The sequence below is a fragment of the Takifugu flavidus genome, chromosome 18 (assembly GCF_003711565.1).
Source record: "Takifugu flavidus isolate HTHZ2018 chromosome 18, ASM371156v2, whole genome shotgun sequence".
Lineage (NCBI taxonomy): Eukaryota > Metazoa > Chordata > Actinopteri > Tetraodontiformes > Tetraodontidae > Takifugu > Takifugu flavidus.
The window spans coordinates 12,057,683-12,078,442 of NC_079537.1; the positions used below are offsets into that span (position 1 = coordinate 12,057,683).

General features: G+C 49.1%; 3 protein-coding genes and 1 non-coding gene across 4 annotated transcripts; all 4 read right to left on the reverse strand.

Moving 5' to 3' along the window:
• Positions 1-106: 106 nt before the first annotated feature.
• On the reverse strand, positions 107-3,975 carry LOC130515579 (ras-related protein Rab-40C-like). The gene is made up of 3 exons (XM_057015921.1): positions 3,824-3,975; positions 3,182-3,404; positions 107-3,098 (listed from the first exon to the last, which is right to left on the reverse strand). The coding sequence occupies exons 2-3, from the start codon at positions 3,297-3,299 to the stop codon at positions 2,824-2,826; spliced, it is 393 nt and encodes a 130-aa protein (XP_056871901.1). The 5' UTR covers positions 3,300-3,404; positions 3,824-3,975; the 3' UTR covers positions 107-2,823.
• A 12-nt stretch (positions 3,976-3,987) lies between these two features.
• Positions 3,988-10,629, reverse strand: LOC130515578 (ras-related protein Rab-40C). Its single transcript, XM_057015920.1, has 6 exons — positions 9,338-10,629; positions 7,042-7,102; positions 5,992-6,052; positions 5,790-5,867; positions 5,144-5,366; positions 3,988-5,060 (listed from the first exon to the last, which is right to left on the reverse strand). The coding sequence occupies exons 1-6, from the start codon at positions 9,477-9,479 to the stop codon at positions 4,786-4,788; spliced, it is 840 nt and encodes a 279-aa protein (XP_056871900.1). The 5' UTR covers positions 9,480-10,629; the 3' UTR covers positions 3,988-4,785.
• Positions 10,630-11,626: 997 nt separating this feature from the next.
• On the reverse strand, positions 11,627-11,766 carry LOC130515609 (small nucleolar RNA SNORA17). The gene has a single exon (XR_008947224.1). It is a non-coding gene; the product is annotated as a small nucleolar RNA SNORA17 (small nucleolar RNA).
• Positions 11,767-12,970: 1,204 nt separating this feature from the next.
• Positions 12,971-20,274, reverse strand: pigq (phosphatidylinositol glycan anchor biosynthesis, class Q). Its single transcript, XM_057014438.1, has 14 exons — positions 20,119-20,274; positions 19,089-19,280; positions 18,784-18,970; positions 18,479-18,681; positions 18,212-18,408; positions 17,990-18,121; positions 17,732-17,852; positions 17,433-17,559; positions 17,155-17,308; positions 14,877-14,988; positions 14,725-14,805; positions 13,924-14,038; positions 13,604-13,665; positions 12,971-13,478 (listed from the first exon to the last, which is right to left on the reverse strand). The coding sequence occupies exons 2-14, from the start codon at positions 19,239-19,241 to the stop codon at positions 13,326-13,328; spliced, it is 1,797 nt and encodes a 598-aa protein (XP_056870418.1). The 5' UTR covers positions 19,242-19,280; positions 20,119-20,274; the 3' UTR covers positions 12,971-13,325.
• Positions 20,275-20,760: the final 486 nt, after the last annotated feature.

Consider the following 20,760-nt stretch of genomic DNA (forward strand, 5'->3'; position numbering starts at 1 on the left):
TATAATTTAAAAATAATATTATACAGTAGCGTATATCCTGTTTTTCTCCTGCATGTGTCGATCTGTCCACTAGATGGCAGAATAATCAACAGAATAATCAACAACACAGGCTTCAATAATTTTATTGTGGCAAAATCTTCCTCTTCACACCCTTTCCTGTACAATCAATAATTTAAAAAAAAAAAAAAAGGAAAACCAGACTGGACTGGAGAAAACGCACACGCCCGCACGCGCACACACACACAAACTTGTTCTAATAAACTCAGCAGCTTTAGCCAAAATAATAGTGTTTTCTTATACAAGTCAAATCCCCCAAACACTGGAAATAAGCACTGAACCTTCCACCCCTGATAACATTTCTACAATTTAAAAAAAAAAGAATAAAATATACAAAAGGTTAACATACACAGACAATTAACACAGACATAACCTGAAGAAGCAAATAGGAGTTTTAAAACTGGGACTGGATGTAAAAATCGAATATTACAGCCAGCCAGGGTGTGGCTGCGGCAACAAAAGCCACCTGACATCATCACAGCGATGGAACTCTCAACTAAATCCACACGCACAACATGAGCCATCTCATCGGCTTGAGATCCCCCTTCTTCACCCTCCTGAACGGACCAGACCTGCACTGTTTATCAAGCTAGTACAAAAATAACATCATTATTTGACCACCTCTGATTTTTTTTAATCACTATTTTATTCTGAAGTTGACGTTTCCGTTAGCTTTCAGTCAAGCTGCAACTCCACAAACATATTTAGCATGTTAGCATACTTGCTAATCACTGCTGCCAAAGTATTTTAAATGAGGTGGTGAAAAGCATCATAAAGCCCCGCCCCCCCCGATCACGAGCCCCGCGTTTCCATGTTCACATGACGTTGAACTGGTCGCTTCATTAAGATACCTGACATTCTGAAATAGTGGAAAAAGATCAGGCAGCTTCAGCAGAGTGGAGTCTGATCATGATCAGCAGCTCATTTGAATCTCAGGAAACAATGAGAGATGGCGAGGAGGACGAGAGGTGGCGGCGAGGGGCCTGCTGGGCTTCCTATGGTGGAGTGGAGGGTAAAACAGCATCCTGAGAAGCCTTCTCCCGCTCCAGCAGGAGCATCTATTATTCAGAAGCTATGAATCACGGGGCAGCTTGCAGAGGTGGGAGAGACGCGGCTCCTGCAGGAGAACCAGTCAGAGCGCTTCCATGCTCAACAAGCCGCCCGGCGTCACACACCGAACCAGCATCGGAGCCTGAACGCAGCACGGAAACATGGGACGCCCCAGTTTCCTGCAGTTGGGACGAGCTGCTCGTGTCTGACGGACGGGGCAGGCGGCGTTCTACAACCTGACAGGCGCAGCAGCAACAAGCAGCAGCCGGGATTCAACCGATATTCAACATCCATCTTTAAAAAACAACGTCTGAACTGCAGCTCAGAGGATCCATAAAAGAGCAGAAAACATTCGTGAACGCATCCTTTAATGTTAAACCCTCTCTGTTATTTCACGTGTCGCTTAAAAATTGCACAAGATCATCCACGGAGTCTAAAATCGAAAGCTAAAAAAAAAAACGAGGCGGTTTGGTCCTTAAAGTCGTCAGCAGTGCTGTAACGACCGTCGCCACGCATCTCTGCCATCCCATCCCTGAACGTCCTGGCAACACGTTACTGCATCCGCGGGCCAGCGAGTCAAAGACCGAAGAGCAAAAGCGTCGTATGTACAGTGGCGTGAACGGTTGGCACGAGGTCATTCAGGTGACGTCCCACCCAAAATCAGTGAGAAATAATGTTTTCAATATTTAGCTCGTGACTCAGTAAAAGAGAGAAAATCTCCAGACACCAACGCAGAATCTTTAAATAACATTCTAAAAAAACAGCTACAGACAAAAATATTCATATTTGTCTCTTCAATTGACCACAATAAGCACTGGTGATTGTCTTGACTGTTCTCCAGCTCTACTTTCATATTTACACAAATCATGATGAATCTGGGATGGATCATCACTCTGGTAGTTTGTGTGACGGTGTGTGTGTGTGTGTGTGTATATTGTGCTTGGACTCAGGTGTGACCGGACAGGTGAGGTGTCGAGAGAGTGAACAGGAAGAGAAAGAAGGAGCTCATCTCCGAACTACAAGTCCCAGAATCCACTGGGATCAAAAGGACAGGTCAGGTAAAGCAGCGCTCGTGTCAGGCCTCCTGATGTTCCCGCTGTTCTCTGGTTGTTGGGGGACCAGACTTTAAAAGACCGGTAACCATGGCAACAAGCATCCCCGGATCCCAGGTCAGAGTAGGCGGCCGCGTGGACTGGTTAGCAGTGGATCTGGCTCATACGTGCGCTCTGATATTAGTGCTCGAAGAAAAGTGTTTGATGTTCCGTCCGCGTCCCGGGAAAAAAGGAAACTGAAGGCACGTCAGTGGCGGGGGAGGGGCGCTTCACCTTTGACCTTCTGGGATCTCAGGAACCTTCAGTCGGCCGGTGAAAAGGCCCGGCTGAGGAGCAACGCCAGCTGTCCTTAGTGTCTTGGTCAGTAGCTTATCGGGTCGCTCAGTGGCGAGAGCGCGGACAGAACGGTGGAGGTGGAAACAGACGGGAAAGTGAGAAAGTGAGGGGATTTCAGCGACGCTCGCCGGAGTCCACGCCACGGACGCGTTTCTGTACATGCCGTGGCTCCAGCAGCCCGGGGGGGGACAGGACGCTCCGGTGTTGCTGGGCCCGGTAGTGGCGCGGCCTCGGGCCCCTCCCCCGTCCTCAGGAAGGCGGCGTCGACTCCTTCATCCAGGTCAGACGCCCGTTGAAACATCTCCCGTCTCCCGCCCGACCCCCCTGGTTAGGAGATCTTGCAGTTGCTGCGGGTGCAGTTCTGCGGGGGGCTCTGAGGCGGGCGGCTGGACTTGGTGCGCTTCAGGCTGTTGCCCTTGGAGCCGCCGGCGGGGTTGGCCAGCGAGTACGAGCGCCCGTGCATCATGACCGCGTTCATGCCGTTGGCCATGGAGAAGGACTTGAGGTGCGACTTGATGGCGACGGGCAGCGGCAGCTTGTCGATGAGGTGGACCGGCGTGCACGACACGATGGCCCTGCAGCAGAGGTCCTGCAGGCTGAAGACTGCGGAGGAAAACGCCCCGGGGGGTTACCATGACGACAGAGTCCAGGCGGGAGCGTGCGTGTTCGGCGCCCCGTGAGCTCACCTCTGTTGGGCCTCCAGAACTTCTCCATGCCGTGCCGCATCAGCACGATGCGCGACAGCTCGGTGAACGACTCGATGACGTTGAAGTTGCACAGCGGACTCACCTCGAAGAACGTCATCCCGTTCTTCTCGGCGTAGGCGCGCGCCTGCTCGGTGGGAACCTGCCGTTTGAAGGCCAGGTGCAGGCGGTTGCCCACCAGGATCCGCGGCACACCCGGAGCATGCTGGGAAAAAAAGAGAGACGTTCCTCACCACCGAAATACTCTCAGAACCTTCAGCACCAGTGAAGAAGGAACGAGATAGACTGAGGGTGGCTAATGCTAACGCTATCAAAGTATGCTAGGCTACATATGAACACGTTTGTCTTGATTAAAAGGATGTCGATAAATAATAAACAACGTTAAGTGAGATGTGATGACTGAACAGCTGAACCCTCCGTCTGGAGTGTTTAAAAATGTTTCTGAGCCTGGCACATCTGAGGTGGAGCAGGAAAGACCCGGCTAAAACCTGCATTCCACAGGCCAAAAATATCACCCCCCCCACACACACACACACACACACGGATATCCTTTCTGTGTTAGTCAGGAAAGCCCCAATAAGAGAAGCTGAACACAATAATCCACACCAGATAATGAAGCCTCACCTCATCGATCTCTCTGATCCACCTGTCGATCCCGTCGAACGACCAGCGGTTTGTGATGTCGTACACCAGCAGGATGCCCTGCAGAGACGCACCCACGTGGAGCAGGTTGTGTGTCACGTTACACACACACACTCACACACGTGTTACTCTGTGTGTGTGTGTGTGTGTGTGTATTGTGCTTGGACTCAGGTGTGACCGGACAGGTGAGGTGTCGAGAGAGTGAACAGGAAGAGAAAGAAGGAGCTCATCTCCAAACTACAAGTCCCAGAATCCACTGGGATCAAAAGGACAGGTCAGGTAAAGCAGCGCTCGTGTCAGGCCTCCTGATGTTCTCGCTGTTCTCTGGTTGTTGGGGGACCAGACTTTAAAAGACCGGTAACCATGGCAACAAGCATCCCCGGATCCCAGGTCAGAGTAGGCGGCCGCGTGGACTGGTTAGCAGTGGATCTGGCTCATACGTGCGCTCTGATATTAGTGCTCGAAGAAAAGTGTTTGATGTTCCGTCCGCGTCCCGGGAAAAAAGGAAACTGAAGGCACGTCAGTGGCGGGGGAGGGGCGCTTCACCTTTGACCTTCTGGGATCTCAGGAACCTTCAGTCGGCCGGTGAAAAGGCCCGGCTGAGGAGCAACGCCAGCTGTCCTTAGTGTCTTGGTCAGTAGCTTATCGGGTCGCTCAGTGGCGAGAGCGCGGGAGCGCGGACAGAACGGTGGAGGTGGAAACAGACGGGAAAGTGAGAAAGTGAGGGGATTTCAGCGACGCTCGCCGGAGTCCACGCCACGGACGCGTTTCTGTACATGCCGTGGCTCCAGCAGCCCGGGGGGGGACAGGACGCTCCGGTGTTGCTGGGCCCGGTAGTGGCGCGGCCTCGGGCCCCTCCCCCGTCCTCAGGAAGGCGGCGTCGACTCCTTCATCCAGGTCAGACGCCCGTTGAAACATCTCCCGTCTCCCGCCCGACCCCCCGGTTAGGAGATCTTGCAGTTGCTGCGGGTGCAGTTCTGCGGGGGGCTCTGAGGCGGGCGGCTGGACTTGGTGCGCTTCAGGCTGTTGCCCTTGGAGCCGCCGGCGGGGTTGGCCAGCGAGTACGAGCGCCCGTGCATCATGACCGCGTTCATGCCGTTGGCCATGGAGAAGGACTTGAGGTGCGACTTGATGGCGACGGGCAGCGGCAGCTTGTCGATGAGGTGGACCGGCGTGCACGACACGATGGCCCTGCAGCAGAGGTCCTGCAGGCTGAAGACTGCGGAGGAAAACGCCCCGGGGGGTTACCATGACGACAGAGTCCAGGCGGGAGCGTGCGTGTTCGGCGCCCCGTGAGCTCACCTCTGTTGGGCCTCCAGAACTTCTCCATGCCGTGCCGCATCAGCACGATGCGCGACAGCTCGGTGAACGACTCGATGACGTTGAAGTTGCACAGCGGACTCACCTCGAAGAACGTCATCCCGTTCTTCTCGGCGTAGGCGCGCGCCTGCTCGGTGGGAACCTGCCGTTTGAAGGCCAGGTGCAGGCGGTTGCCCACCAGGATCCGCGGCACACCCGGAGCATGCTGGGAAAAAAAGAGAGACGTTCCTCACCACCGAAATACTCTCAGAACCTTCAGCACCAGTGAAGAAGGAACGAGATAATCAAAAAAGACTGAGGGTGGCTAATGCTAACGCTATCAAAGTATGCTAGGCTACATATGAACACGTTTGTCTTGATTAAAAGGATGTCGATAAATAATAAACAACGTTAAGTGAGATGTGATGACTGAACAGCTGAACCCTCCGTCTGGAGTGTTTAAAAATGTTTCTGAGCCTGGCACATCTGAGGTGGAGCAGGAAAGACCCGGCTAAAACCTGCATTCCACAGGCCAAAAATATCACCCCCACACACACACATACACACGGATATCCTTTCTGTGTTAGTCAGGAAAGCCCCAATAAGAGAAGCTGAACACAATAATCCACACCAGATAATGAAGCCTCACCTCATCGATCTCTCTGATCCACCTGTCGATCCCGTCGAACGACCAGCGGTTTGTGATGTCGTACACCAGCAGGATGCCCTGCAGAGACGCACCCACGTGGAGCAGGTTGTGTGTCACGTTACACACACACACTCACACACATGTTACTCTGTGTGTGTGTGGGTGTGTGTGTGTGTGGGGGGGGGGGGGGTTAGAGTCTTACCTGAGCCCCGCGGGAATAAGAGCGGAAGATGGTGCAGAACCTCCCCTGTCCTGACGTGTCCCTGAGGGCAGAAACATGATGATCATTCAGTAGCATAAACAAGAACCTGATTCCAGCTGCTGCTGTAGCTGCTGTGCTGTAGCTATGTAGCTGCTGCTGCTGTAGCTACTGTAGCTGCTGCTGCTGCTGCTGTAGCTGCTGCTGCTGTAGCTGCTGCTGCTGTAGCTATGTAGCTGCTGCTGCTGCGTAGCTGCTGCTGCTGCTGTAGCTGCTGCTGCTGCTACTGTAGCTGCTGCTGCTGCTGTAGCTGCTGCTGCTGCTGCTACTGTAGCTGCTGCTATGCTACTGTAGCTGCTGCTGCTGCTGTAGCTGCTGCTACTGTAGCTGCTGCTACTGTAGCTGCTGCTGCTACTGTAGCTGCTGCTGCTGTAGCTGCTGCTACGTAGCTGCTGCTACTGTAGCTGCTGCTACTGTAGCTGCTGCTGCTACTGTAGCTGCTGTGTAGCTGCTGCTGCTGTAGCTGCTGCTGTAGCTGCTGCTTCTGTAGCTGCTGTTACTGTAGCTGCTGCTACTGTAGCTGCTGCTGCTATGTAGCTGCTGCTGCAGCTACTGCTGCTGTAGCTACTGCTGCTACTGTAGCTGCTGCTGCTGCTGTAGCTGCTGCTACTGTAGCTGCTGCTGCTGCTGTAGCTGCTGCTACTGTAGCTGCTGCTACTGTAGCTGCTGTGCTGTGTAGCTGCTGCTGCTGTAGCTGCTGCTGTAGCTGCTACTGTAGCTGCTGCTGCTGTAGCTGCTGCTACTGTAGCTGCTGCTGCTACTGTAGCTGCTGCTACTGTAGCTGCTGCTGCTGTAGCTGCTGCTACTGTAGTGCTGCTACTGTAGCTGCTACTGTAGCTGCTGCTGTTGTTGTTGCTGTAGCTGCTGCTGTTGTTGATGCTGCTGTAGCTGCTGCTGCGATGGCTGCTGCCAAAGTCTGATTATCCTGACAGCAGCGGCTGATTCATGCAGCACGGTGTGTGTGTGTGTGTGTGTGTGTGTGTGTGCTCTCACCAAAGCTCCAGCTTTACTCTCCTCCCGTCTAGAAGGATGGTTGTGGTTTTGTAGTCAATTCCTGGACAAAGTGGGTGAAAGGAGGCAACATAAAGCAAACAACAACAACTCGCGTCTGTTTCAGCCACTTCAACTAAACTGGGGCAGAAATTTCCGGTTCTCCTCTGGGTTTGTGGCGCTACAGCTGCTGCTCAGATCCCTGCCAGCAGTGGGCGCCGCAGGAGCACCCGTGCTTTTGCCCTAACGTTAACTTCTGCTTTGGAAACGTCTGGACGCAGCAGCAGCCGAAAATGTCTCGTTAGCGTCGATGCTAGCGCCCTCACGCCTCTCTGTACGTGTGTCAACACCAAACAGTTACACCGTTAAAAAAGTTCAGTGTTTATGGTTGAGCTCTTGGGGGAGGGGGAGGGGGGGGCAGGCGGCTAACTGGTTTGTTGCTGGGCACCTCAGACAAACCAGTCTGACTGCTACAACCTGCTGCGCCTCTTCGTGTCTGCTCCAGGTCCCTGTGGTCCTCACAGAGGTGGTAGAACCTGAGGCCTAATAGAGGAGCTGTTATATTCAGCCGTGGTGTCAGTGAACGCAACAGTTGTGTTGAGGTGCGTTGAACAGAACTGGGCCCATCCGTGTACCCAGTAAATCAACAGCACTTTTCCTGGAAGCCTCCTGGCAAAGGACCAATGGAGGGAGACCATCTCTCAGCCCCGCTCACACACACACACACACAAACACACACACGTGCATCAGCATGTGCTGCTTAACAACATCACCAATCGCTTCCAATTTTCCAGGCAACGCGAAGCTGCTGCTGAGCCACAGAGCTGATCTGAGGCCAGGAGGGAGCGCGTCCTCTCTGCTGGTCCCCAGGTCTCCTCTGATATCTCATCATCATCATCAGCTGCTCACACACCCCGAAAACAGGCGTCTCTAATCCAGACTCGGACATTTTGGAGAATCCAGTGAATTGAACATACGTTTGTCACTGGGATGAGTCGGGCCGGATGGTTCCTGTCATGCAGGTGAACCCCCCTCGGAGCGAACGTGCACGCTGCGACAGCTGCCGCCAGTGTCCGGAGCCACAAAGGAACAATGGAGGCGGGAAGCTGCCGGAGCCCCGGGGAATATTCCACCGCTGCCGGACGCAGAAAAGCTGCAGACTTTCCAGATTCCTGCTGGCGGCGCTCCAGGCTCCGCCCACAGCGCACCTTCACACCTCCCCGAGATTAGAGATGGTGATCCGTGACCAATTAGGGCCACGATCACCGACGGCCTTCGGATCTGCCGTCCGTCCCGATTCTCAGCGCCCCGAATATTCCGGCTCGTCGCCAGCGTTCCCATTCCCTCCGAGTTGACCTGCCCTCGCCACGGGGCTGGAAATCAAGAGTGAGGCTTCTGCGCACGTGCGTGTGCATGCTAAAGCACGTTTATCTGCATTCCGTTGCACTTTGGTGGTTGAAGAAAGTGTTTGATCCATCGTTTAAGGAAAGTAGCGACTCGTGACGCACACACACGCACGCACACACACACACTCTAGGGACCTGGGGTGAAAAGGGCTGACTGTGCTGACTCATGAGTTTTCCAGGAACGCCGCTTCCTCGGGGAATCGTCGGTGACGGATCTCGGCGGCGGCCTGAGGAGACGATCTGTTTCTAATCCCCCATCAGGAGCAGCGCAGCGCTCTGATAAACGCGACGTCTTCCAGCGGCGCCGTTTAATCCCAGCTCAAATTTATCAAATGACTCCGAGATTCTGTGTAAACGGCAACAGTTAATCCGGAGATAAAGTTCCTCCAGAATGGGTCGTCTCAGCACGCCGCCGCCCAAGAGACGAATATTAAAAGCATTCATGAAACAGCCCTAAAATAGCCGTTTATAATACATATAGATGTGAATCTCCCTTTTTTTTAAATTAAATTCTGGGTCAAACCGGCTCATTTATGTAGGAGATACTTGTTATAAAATAAAGATGATTGACTTTTAAAATTCATTGAAGATTGTGACTCATTTTTTAATCAGGAAATTATCATTATCAACCAGTTTAATCCCAGAACTCCGCAAATATCCTCCATATTAGCCGTTCCTGGCATAAGAAATATTCAGAGCGAAGCCCAAGAACCACATGTGACGGGGCCACAGACTCCGACATCTATAGGCAGCTACGCTAATGTAAGTATTCTATGACTCATGTAAACTGGTAGCTTTAGCCATATGCTAATTACACCCAATAACACCTGAGGAGCTCAGCCGTGCGTGGAACGTGCACTGCATGTTCCAGCGGAGCGAGCAGAGGGACTCACCGCTGCTGTAGGCGTACGGGGACTCGGCCGAGCCGTCCTGCAGGCTGTCCAGGATCTCCCCTTTGCCCACGTCGCTGTCGCCAACCAGCAGGAACTTGAGCAGGTAGTCGTAGCTCTTGACCGGGCTGCCCTGGCTGCCCATCCTGACCCACACCAGGGGCGGCAAAAACACAGGTGGGGGGCTGCAAACTCTTCCTGCCTGCAGGGGGACGGGCACCGCACTCCCACCCCGGATGTTGTCGTAAAAACCACCCCAAAAGCAACGTCCCTTATCCCATTCACTCTTTAGTTGAGTATCAAAGGTTCTTTGGTTTTTTTTACACTAAAATCTTCAGCAGATACCAAAAATGTGTTCCAGAAATGGGACGCATCCTCCCCCCCAAAGACAAGAATGGGAATAGTTTGGACACAAGTGATGCTCAGCAGGGGACAAATCTGATGTCAACAACTGGTCGTGTCCATCAAACCAGTGACTGACAGGTTATAAATAGGTAAGAACGGTCTAAGATTCCTGTCGGAGCCCAAGAGCCATCGTCCTAACAGCGGATTAGCGTCGGTAGAAGAGGAAAAAGCACAGTAAGGGAGGATGGATGTGGACGGGATGTCTATGTGAGGAAGAAAAACAAGCTCATTGTTTGAAACAGTTGTAGTAATGCTGCCGCTGCCTGTTAAAACTCTGCACTTTATCCACATATAACCGTGCTGAGATTATTATACGTCATCACCGACACTGACTCGCAAAAACAATTAAACTGCGTGTTTTTCTTTTTAAATTTACGTTCCCAAAGAAGCTTTCTGGCCAAGTTAGCAAGGGAACAACAAGCTAGTGCTGGCTGTGCCAGCTAGCTTAGCTATGACCAATGCTGCCAACATGACCAAAACAGTCACCAGAAAAGACTGTATTTTAACGACAAAGCAACGTTATGCTAAGCTACGCAGCTCCACACCGGGCCTCGTTTAACGCTGCCCGTGCTTTTAACCAGACCACCCCACGCAAAAAAACAAGAGTGTTAGAGTACAAAAGCTAATGGCTAACTCAGCTAGCCTGAGCTCAACTTGTAATGTCCGTGTAATTTCCAGGCCCCCTCACCGCGGGATGTCCCCAAAATGCCGATATCTGCAGCTGCGATCACAACGGCTCGACATGCTTGCGTCCAGTCAGAATTTCGATCGCAGTTCACGGACCTTCCATTTCTCTCCGTTATAATGGGTCCTAATCACAGCTGCACTGGTCGGTGTCGCAGCACAGACGAGAATCGCTGCTGTCAGATCTGCTCCTGCCTCCTCCAGGTTCCCGCCCTAGCGACGCAAGCCCCGCCCAGGCCCCCCGCGATTGGACCCCGGCGCCGCACGGAGACTAGTGGCGGCGCTGATTGGCTGAGCGAGCTGTCCATCAACGCTCGCTGTCAACAACAAGCAGATGGCGAGAAGGTGGGAAACAAAGATGATTCACTTCTCACAGAATCCATCCAGAACAAAGACAAAGAAATCTCATTATCTACCAGAAACATCGGCCCTAAGGGGGGTTTCCCACCAGGTAGATGAAGTTAGGACACAGATAAATAATGGACAATTTAGCTGGACTTTGGGGGAAAATCGGTTTTGTGGTATTTTGTGTGAAAAGGATTGAAAATGATGAATAAATATGTCTCAATTCCTGCAAGAAATAAGATTTTAACATCGTGGACTATTCTTTTAAATAAACAAAACAACCAAATTGAGGTTTAATGATTTTAATAAGTAATTCAATTCAAAATGAGAGCATTAAAATCTTTAACAATGAAGAAATAAGACTGATGAAAAAGGTAGAAACACACAAAAAGATTACATTTCAAGAACTGAACTGGGATCAATAAATAAAGCTATTATTAAAAACATTCTATGTTCAACACTGTAATGTAAAATCCAATTTGATCGTTATAGTGACACAAACCAGCGTTGGCAAATGTAATGTTCACCTTTGATGGATCTAATAATGAGCTTATTAAAAGAGAAATCAGACAAAATTGATTAAAAACTCAGGAAAGGCACAACAATAATAGTAGAAATATAAATCCAACAAACTAAAATCTGAATTTGTTCATCTCTCTCTACAAGTCAAGTAATTTCAGTAAAGTATTTTAATTTTGACAGAAATAACATTTAGAATAAATAAATTTTAAAATAAATGTCCAGTAATTAAAATTATGATTAATGATATTCAAGCTTAGTGCAGTAAAACTCTGGATTTGTTGACTCGTGTTAGTAGATTGTAACAGCTGCATCATAAAATCGCCTTTTGTGTTCTGAAGTGTCAGTTTATGTAACTGCATCACAGTTGGACGTTTGATCACCGCGCTGCAGCTATTTATAGAATCTTTCTTCCCTCTAGTAGCAGCAGCTACAGTAGCAGCTACAGCAGCAGCTACAGCAGCAGCTACAGCAGCAGCAGCTACAGTAGCAGCAGCTACAGTAGCAGCAGCTACAGTAGCAGCAGCAGCTACAGTAGTAGCAGCTACAGTAGCAGCAGCTACAGCAGCAGCTACAGCAGCAGCTACAGTAGCAGCTACAGCTGCTGCAGCAGCTACAGTAGCAGCAGCTACAGTAGTAGCAGCTACAGTAGCAGCAGCTACAGCAGCAGCTACAGCAGCAGCTACAGTAGCAGCTACAGCTGCTGCAGCAGCTACAGTAGCAGCAGCTACAGCAGCACCTACAGCAGCAGCTACAGTAGCAGCAGCAGCTACAGCAGCTACAGTAGCAGCAGCTACAGTAGCAGCAGCTGCAGTAGCAGCAGCAGCTACAGTAGCAGCAGCTACAGTAGCAGCTACAGTAGCAGCAGCTACAGTAGCAGCTACAGTAGCAGCAGCTACAGTAGCAGCTACAGTAGCAGCAGCTACAGTAGCAGCAGCTACAGTAGCAGCTACAGCAGCAGCTGCAGTAGCAGCTACAGCAGCTGTAGCTACAGTAGCAGCTACAGCTGCTGCAGCAGCTACAGTAGCAGCAGCTACAGTAGTAGCAGCTACAGTAGCAGCAGCTACAGCAGCAGCTACAGCAGCAGCTACAGTAGCAGCTACAGCTGCTGCAGCAGCTACAGTAGCAGCTACAGTAGCAGCTACAGTAGCAGCTACAGTAGCAGCAGCTACAGCAGCTACAGTAGCAGCAGCAGCAGCTACAGTAGCAGCAGCAGCTACAGTAGCAGCTACAGCAGCAGCTACAGTAGCAGCTACAGCTGCTGCAGCAGCTACAGTAGCAGCAGCTACAGTAGCAGCTACAGTAGCAGCTACAGTAGCAGCAGCTACAGCAGCAGCTACAGCAGCAGCTACAGTAGCAGCTACAGTAGCAGCAGCTACAGCAGCAGCTACAGTAGCAGCTACAGTAGCAGCTACAGCAGCAGCAGCTACAGTAGCAGCAGCAGCTACAGTAGCAGCAGCTACAGTAGCAGCAGCTACAGCTGCAGCAGCAGCATCCTGTGATGGTTTAAAGTGGTGAGAGGTGACCCAGAACCACCGTGTAACCGAAGCAGCGCTGAGCTGACTAGCAGAGTCTGAAGCCCAGCAGGAATGAGGACCCGGTGATGAAGGTGGTTCTGTTGGGTCACATTAATCTGTGGCAACTGCACATGTGTCAGAAGTGACTTTAAACGTGGTCAAGTACTTCAGCTTTCACTTGTTTTATATCAAGATTACCCAACGTCAAAAACAGGTGGGCGGATAAAAAGCACATTTACTTTAAACGCAGTGAAGAATCAAGGTAGCATAAATCAACAAAATAACCCTGAATGTGTGCGTCCCCCAGAGGGGGAGGGGTTAATCAGCACATGCCAGATTCATTTCTGCTGCTGATGGAGGTTTGAGGTTTTGTGGTGTTGTGTGTTTGCTGCTCTTTTCTGCTGGGACCGAGTGGCTCATGTTGGTCCTCAAGGTCCATGCAGTTAAACCCAGAAGAGTTCCCCCAGCTTCTCCACATGTTCCATCGCTCCCCTTTGATTCATTTTGTTCTCTGGCTTCTCTCAGTCGCTCTTGGTGGTTTTGTGCCTCCAGGGGTAAATCAGCTCCCCGACAAACAGCTTCTTGACCAGAGCTGCCCAGGAATCTTTGGGGTAGCAGCTGTAGGTGGGGACGCGGTAGCGCTGAACCACAGCGCTGCACTTGAGAGGGTTGATCTGAGGAGGGACACGCATCAAAGCTCACATCAAAGCTCACAACGAGCGCGAACACGGACCGAAGAGCACCAATCGGGATTCCAAAGTTAAAGTCTCCGTATTCTACAGCACTTGTGAGGTCTCACCTCCATCAGCAGGTGAAGGGCTGTTCCAGGCTCCTCACACAGCACCCTGAACTTCACACCCTCTGTGGAGGTCACGACACACACGTTAGCAAAAGGAAGGAGAAGTTTATCAGTATAAGGTGTTATTAAGGTGCTATTACTGCATATAATCCACAGGGCTATAGCTAACTGTTAGCATGCAAATGTAATCAGATCTTTCTGTAAATCCAGCTGGTTATAACACCAGTAGTCTTCAATTAATTAGTTCATTTAAAGAATAGCACATTTAGTCCTTTGTCTCAGATTAAAGAGAACAAACACAAACGGGTTGTGAGGAGTACCTGCCAGCCGGTAGGGTTGGCACACACGGAGGCCGACGGCGAACAGAGGGAAAGAGTTGATAATGTCCACGCTGAGGTGGAGGACACCCTGGAACATCACCACCACCAGCCGCAACTGCACAAGACAAGAGGAGACGGGAGGATAGAGGCAGCAGGTCTGGAGGGGGTCACATGCATCGCTAAGCTACAGCGCATCCCTGGTGAAAGCTTAAAGGAAGCACGGATGGGAATCTCACACGTTCCCATGCTTTCCGGATTGTTGAGGAAAACCTCTGGTTTTTGCTGAGACTGCCCTGGAACATCTTCCATCTGAAACTGAGCTGACCGTCTAATCCAAGCAGGCTTCTGTGGCTGAGACAGAAGTGGAAACCGCAGTCAACCACCTCCAGACCTCTGGTATGTTTGAAGAAGCTGGCAGGGCTGACGACCACGGCAGAATGTTTCCACATGCCGGATGGTTTCAAAGGCGTCCTGCTCCCGGAGGCTGCTGGAAGGCCTCCGCCTCATCAGCTCCGAGGCTGCATTTACTGCTCTAGAACTCACTGATCGCTCCATGAATAAAACATCCAAAAGAGCGGAAAGTTCTCCCGTCAAAACTTTCTCAACTCGATAAAAGAGTAGGAAAATCCGAACGTTCATCTTGTCACTGGATTATTTCCGAGCCGAGGCATTTGGATTTGTGCGTCTTAGGAAGGTTATCAAACCAAACCTGGATGGAGAAGAATCCCGCCTGCAGCTGCAGGAGCGACGCTGACTCAGAGCTGTGAGGAGTTTAACATCTTTACACACAAACTGTCTCACCAGAGTGAAGACCAGGTAGTAGAGCGCCGTGGTGGGCAGCAGGAACAGCAGGATGGTGAAGAGCAGAGTCCCGATGAAGAGCTGCAACAAGCACAGCTGCAGTCAGCGGCTGCACCTCAGCAACGGTCCCTGAGTGTGTGTGTGGGCTTCACCTGGTCCAGGTCGTAGGAGCAGGAGTCCACTCTCTGCCGCAGGACGTTCCACTTCTTTCCTCTGAAGAGCCTCCAGAGAGACGAGAGGCCGTAGATCTTCAGACAGTACAACCTGACAGACACGCGGCACATGAGAGGGAGAAGGAAACCAGCATCAGACACAGCAGCGAGCCGCTCGTGTGTGTGTGTGTGTGTGTGTGTGTGTGTGTGTGTGCGTGTGTGTGGCCCTTCACGATCCCTGCTGATGGAGAGGAACTGGTGAAAAAGGCATCACCCCGTGAGGGTCAGCTTCTTTAGGCTGCCGCTAATAATTAGCTGCATTTCCGCAGCGTGAAGGTCAACAGGGACCAAACATAAACTAGGCTTATTCTACTCTGCTCTGCAAAGAAAGAAGACTGAAGACCAAAGCTCTTTTTAGCTTTGCTCTGATTAAGAGAAAGAACCGTGTCAGCGTGTTCTCTGTAATCACGCTGCAGCCGACATCATTTCAGGGCTGAAACCCATCTGAGGTAGGCAGCTCACTTTAATCACCCCAGAGAAAACCATAAAGACATCATTGATCAAATGTAAACACGCTCTCATGAACATGCTGCAGCACCCAGCAGCTACCGTGAGCATCCTTCTAAAACCAACTGTGAAGCAGAAGAAAAGCTTTGAAGTAAAAGTGAGCTGTGGTGTCAGGCAGAGATATTTTTAGGTTCAGGGAGACAGATTTAATGAGGCCCTCTGACAAAGCTTTTCAGACTGACTTTAAATACGCTCCTGTGTTCACAGAGCCGCTGGAGCATAAATATGTAACCAGAAGAGCGGGTAATAATTTAATATGCAGCCCGAGCGAAGGAGCGATGCTATCTTTGGAGCAGATGCATAATTTAGGCAATCGTCCCCCTCCTCCAGTGCCCAACACTGATACAACAGTGTGCCGCCTTCCATCGCACCACGCACTCTCCCACAGCCATTATCAGCATTTAAACACATTTAAATTCACATTTGTGGAGATGAACGTCGACGCCACGGCTCAGGTTCAACAATACCGGGAATTAGGTTGGCTGAATCCTTACAGGACTCCACGGGAGGATTAAGAGTTTCGTTTAAGTGATCTGAGACTAACTGCATTTAGAACGTTCAGACAGATTATGCTGTAACACGTCGCAGCCTCGTGGTGGCGCTACAAGGACATAAGCACCAACTCAGCTTTTAAAGGTTGGTCATCCTGAAACAGTGAAAGCTGCAGCGACCATTAGCGAAGCTGCCTGAGCAGCTTTTGGCAGGTTCATGGAGATGTTGCAGTCAGACATGCAGCAACCACGACCACTGTGTCACATGTTCAGAGCCACATCAAACCTGAAGCAACTGAATAGACCAGAAAGCAAACTTAAGGAATTTAAGCCTTCACAAAGCCGTCTGACCCATGGGTGCACTTAACTGTGACGTAAAACAAAGCAGCCTCTTCAGAAGAGCTGAGTCAGGAGGTGAATGTGTGGTTCTATCCCTTCTAGATAGAGATCAGTAATGAATCAAACGGCTCTTCCACTGCAGAAACAGGATTTATTCTGCTAGAAATGATCTCTGGATGGTTTCCTGAACCATAGGAGCAGTAGTGTCATTTTCTATTTGTAGACAAAGCGGATTTAACAGATCAGAGGTCTCATTTAAATCCAGTTTGATTCCTGCACCCACTGGACTTCCTTCTTGTTCCTCACAGGAAACTGTGCACTCCGTTTGGGGGGGTCAGTGACGTCCATTTATGGCCGAAAATGGTTGTGTCGAGTAACATTTTGAGTTATCTGCACTTTAGGATGGGTCCTGTCAGCATATTATGGTCTAAAATACTTGTAGATTTGACTGCCCTTCCATCATTTTAGTCATTGTCTTTGTTTAGTGGATAAAATCTTCTCTTTTGCTATTTGGGTTTGAAGCCTGGACAAAGAATTTCACTTATAGGTCAAATAAGAGCTCTAGTTAAAACATCTGCTGTGACCTAAATGGATTGAAAATGATGCCCCATCATTTGCGCCCCCTGCTGGAACTCCGGAGAAGCAAATAACTAATATCTGCATGAAAACTCATACAACTTTCATTATGGCATTTTTTTAAATGACCTGCGATGGTCACATTTTCTAATCCATGTTCGCTTGATTTTGGGGTAAAGTCAGCTGTTTGTGCATATGATTATGTAAGAAATGAATGAAAGAACTTTAGTGCTCATGATTCAGGTGGAAACTCCATAACCATTAATTTCATAGAGTGAAAAACAGCCCATGTGGCTCCAGCTCACCGGGCTCCATACACGTAGAAGCAGTAGATGTGGAAGGTGAGCAGAGCAACCATGTCAGACAGCAGTGACAGAGCAAAGGTGATGCCCAGGCACGCAGACAGTCCTCCATACCAAAGAATGGTCTCAATGAAGGGAGACATTAGGTGGATGTAGCCTGGAAAAGGAACCAAATGTGTGACTAACATCAGGACTTACATTGAGGAGGCTTTAGCTGAGGCACTGTACATGCACAGAGAGAACACAGGACACTGGTGTGCAGGATTCAGGGCACAACTCACTGATCCAGAGGTGGATGTGATACAGGAAAAAGCGTCCAAGGACCTGGTCCAAGGCCCGGTTCATCTTCAGCCCTGCAGGAGCCCCCATCAGCCACTGCAACAGCTCTTCCAGCTCTTTAGCTACATGCTGACAAAGAATTTAATTGATTAATTGTTGGGACGATGTTAATCAGTCGACGAGAGGCAACTTAACTACTGTAGTTCCAGGATTAGAGATTAAAATGACAAAACATTCTTTATCGTGGAAGATTTTTGACCTTCTGGAGTGAGGAAAAACCCTCCCGTGGGGCCTGACTTACGTCGGCTGCAGGGAGCAGCGCGTTGGCTATGATACTGATACGATTGTCTCTGTAGAGCCATGACATGAGCAGCACGCCGAGAGCCACGTCGACCAGAAGCGACACCAAGATGTTGGCTTTCCTGCAGACAGACAGAAATCTTTCCATTTACACACCTAAACAAGGGTCAACCCTGAACGTGCGTCTGAGGAAAGCTTTGGCAGGTGAGCTGAGGTGTCACAACTCTCCAAATCTGCAAAAATACGTCTGCAACATCACCTCATGAAGGGAGCGTGTCCTGCAGCTGGCTTCACTGAGCTCAGCGTCCTCATGTGTTCGGTTCTGTAGCTCCACTGGTCACATGTGGACAGTTTACTGGACAGGAAGCGCAGCGGATAAAGATTGAAGACCCTGAAATCAAATGATATGAAGAGGATAATGGCAAATAGAAATGTGCGGAACTCATTCAGTTGGGGAAAAGCAGGTTTGTGCATTTCTCACGAGAAGTTACAGATCCTGGTCCACTTGGAAAGCAGCCAGCTGATCAGCAGACACAAAGGTACAGAGGCCTGTTTGAGCAGCTCAACGATGATGCTCGCTTCTCGACCTTGAGACTGCCAGTGTGTCGACTTCAGCGGCCCATCGTCATATCTGTCCAGGAAGAAGAGAGGTCGGCTGCGGGCCACCGTCTGGAAGACCTGGAGAACCACGAGTCAAAGTTGAAATAGCAACAAGCTCCTTCATCTCACGTGTCACCTGTGTCTGTACCTCTCTCAGCTCCGATGGTGGATCTGTGTCAGGGACTTCTATGGGGTGAAGCTGTGACTGCATCACCTTCCTCTGTTCATAGTGGATCAAGATCATCTTCTCCTCGTCTCCCAGCTCTTCTTCATTATCTTCCCCTGATTCTCTATCACATCCCTTGATCTTTCCATTCTTTTTTGCAGCCTTGCAAGAAGTTGTACTTCCATCTTTTTCAAGAGGACAAATACATTTCACTCAACCCAGATTTTCTAACACGCACATGATCTTTTCCCTTCAGAGGTCTGTATAATCACAAATAGGAGACTTACTCAGATCCTGATAGATGACGTGACAGTTAAAGCCCATCTTGCCAATCGTGCGACTGAGCTGGAGCCAGCAATCCTGAGGAAAGATTGTGCTGAGGTCTCTCAGGAAGCTTTCCATGTGTTCCTGACCCTCTTTAGGTATACTCCACGAGCCCAATACTGACAGCTCAACACCACTTTGGGAACGCATCTGCAACAGAAGTACCATGTTGAACAGAGAGAAAAGACTACTAATACATTCTAACTCCTTAATTACTACTTGTGACAATACTAATCCCCACCAATATAACGTAAACCTTTAACCTGACCTGCTGGAGGTACTGTTTGACCTGTCCAGGTATGAATGGGTAATGGATCACGGCCAGCACCACAGCAGAATCATGGCCAGGCATCCAGTGGCCAACCAGCAGCCCACTATCTGCCTGGTTACAGCACTGTGGGAAGAAGATCCTCAGCACCATGACTTCTGTCTCAGCTTACTTTGCAGTGTTTTTAATGACCTGAGTGAAAGATTTAAAAAAAAGACACATAAGACAACATCTGCCTCTGCAAGGTAGCAGTTAAAAACCAAAGTCATAAATCATAAATCACTACATCTTGGTGTAGCATCTCTTTCAGTTCGTTAGATACAACCTGAAAAGCTATATTCTATTTCTAAGATTATATTAACTGATCTAAAGATTCTATTTTATATTGATCATTGGCACAGCTTTTTTCCAAAATATACATTCATGGAAACTACTATTAACTACACAAAACAAGATGATAAAAAGAAAACTAATATAATAAGCCTACTATACATTTTTAATGGAAACTTGTGGGTAAAAGTAAGCGTACACACAAAATCAACAAAATAAAAATACTTGAAAGTTTGCCAAACTTAATCCCTTTTAATCACGGGGTGGACACTCAATTTACAAAATTCATCATGAAACAGAACGGGACTAGATAAATGACCTTCATGTCCTTCAAATATTGAGTTTGAAGCTATTGTTGTTGTGGCAACAGAGTATTAAGCCCTGGGCATAATAGCGATTGGTGACAGAAATATCAATAGGCAAACAGGGAAGTAGGTTAACGCTTTTAAGCAAATAAAATATGAAGAACACACGTCCCTTGTTAAGCAGTTGAATTAATAAAGGATTAACAGTGAAGCAAAGTCGATAAAAAAAACCCAACTCTATTCTTGTGATTTACGAATTTGTTAAAACTATGGTAAATATTTAAGGTTTTATATCTCTAAGCCTGAACCAAGATATATGAAAGAGTACAGCAGTACGATAATCCTTTAACGGCAGCAAATGTATCGCAATAGTCAAAAACGACTGCGTTTCTTACCTCCTTTAATGCCAACGCGGGGTTTCGCCTTTCATTTAAATCATCGATAACATTTTAGCTAAGTGCAGAGCGACGCCATATTTGTTTATAGTCCAGCGCATAAAACATTCCGGCTAGAAACATATTTCATCTTTTTTCGACCGCTCCCATTAATCGGAACGTTAACAACGTAGAAAAAACAAAAAACACAACCCTAAAATCGAGTACATTAAAAAATAACGATTTTTTTTTGTACATTATATGTCCAAAATGCTATTAAGCTGATGAAAATAAAATGGGGCACATTACTGGTCATTGACGCTATAAAAACAACAGTATAAGAAACTCAATCAATATACACTATTAGTGCAATAATAACCCAATACAGACCCCCCAAAATAAGAATAAGCATAAGAACAAGAATAATAAGAATCCTCACCACTGGTTGTGTGCTTCTTTCGCAGAAATTAGGTGGTGGCTCAACTGTAGATTGTTTTTATCTCATCCAGTAGTGACATGGCAAGAAAAGAGCGGGGTGAAAATGCACTCAAGTAATCACGATAAATATCAGGGATACAATGCGTCTTGTCGTCCTCAAGGAAGACTTGAAATTTACTAACTTACTTTAATAATTTAAGATTTTAAATGAGCACTGTCGTGATC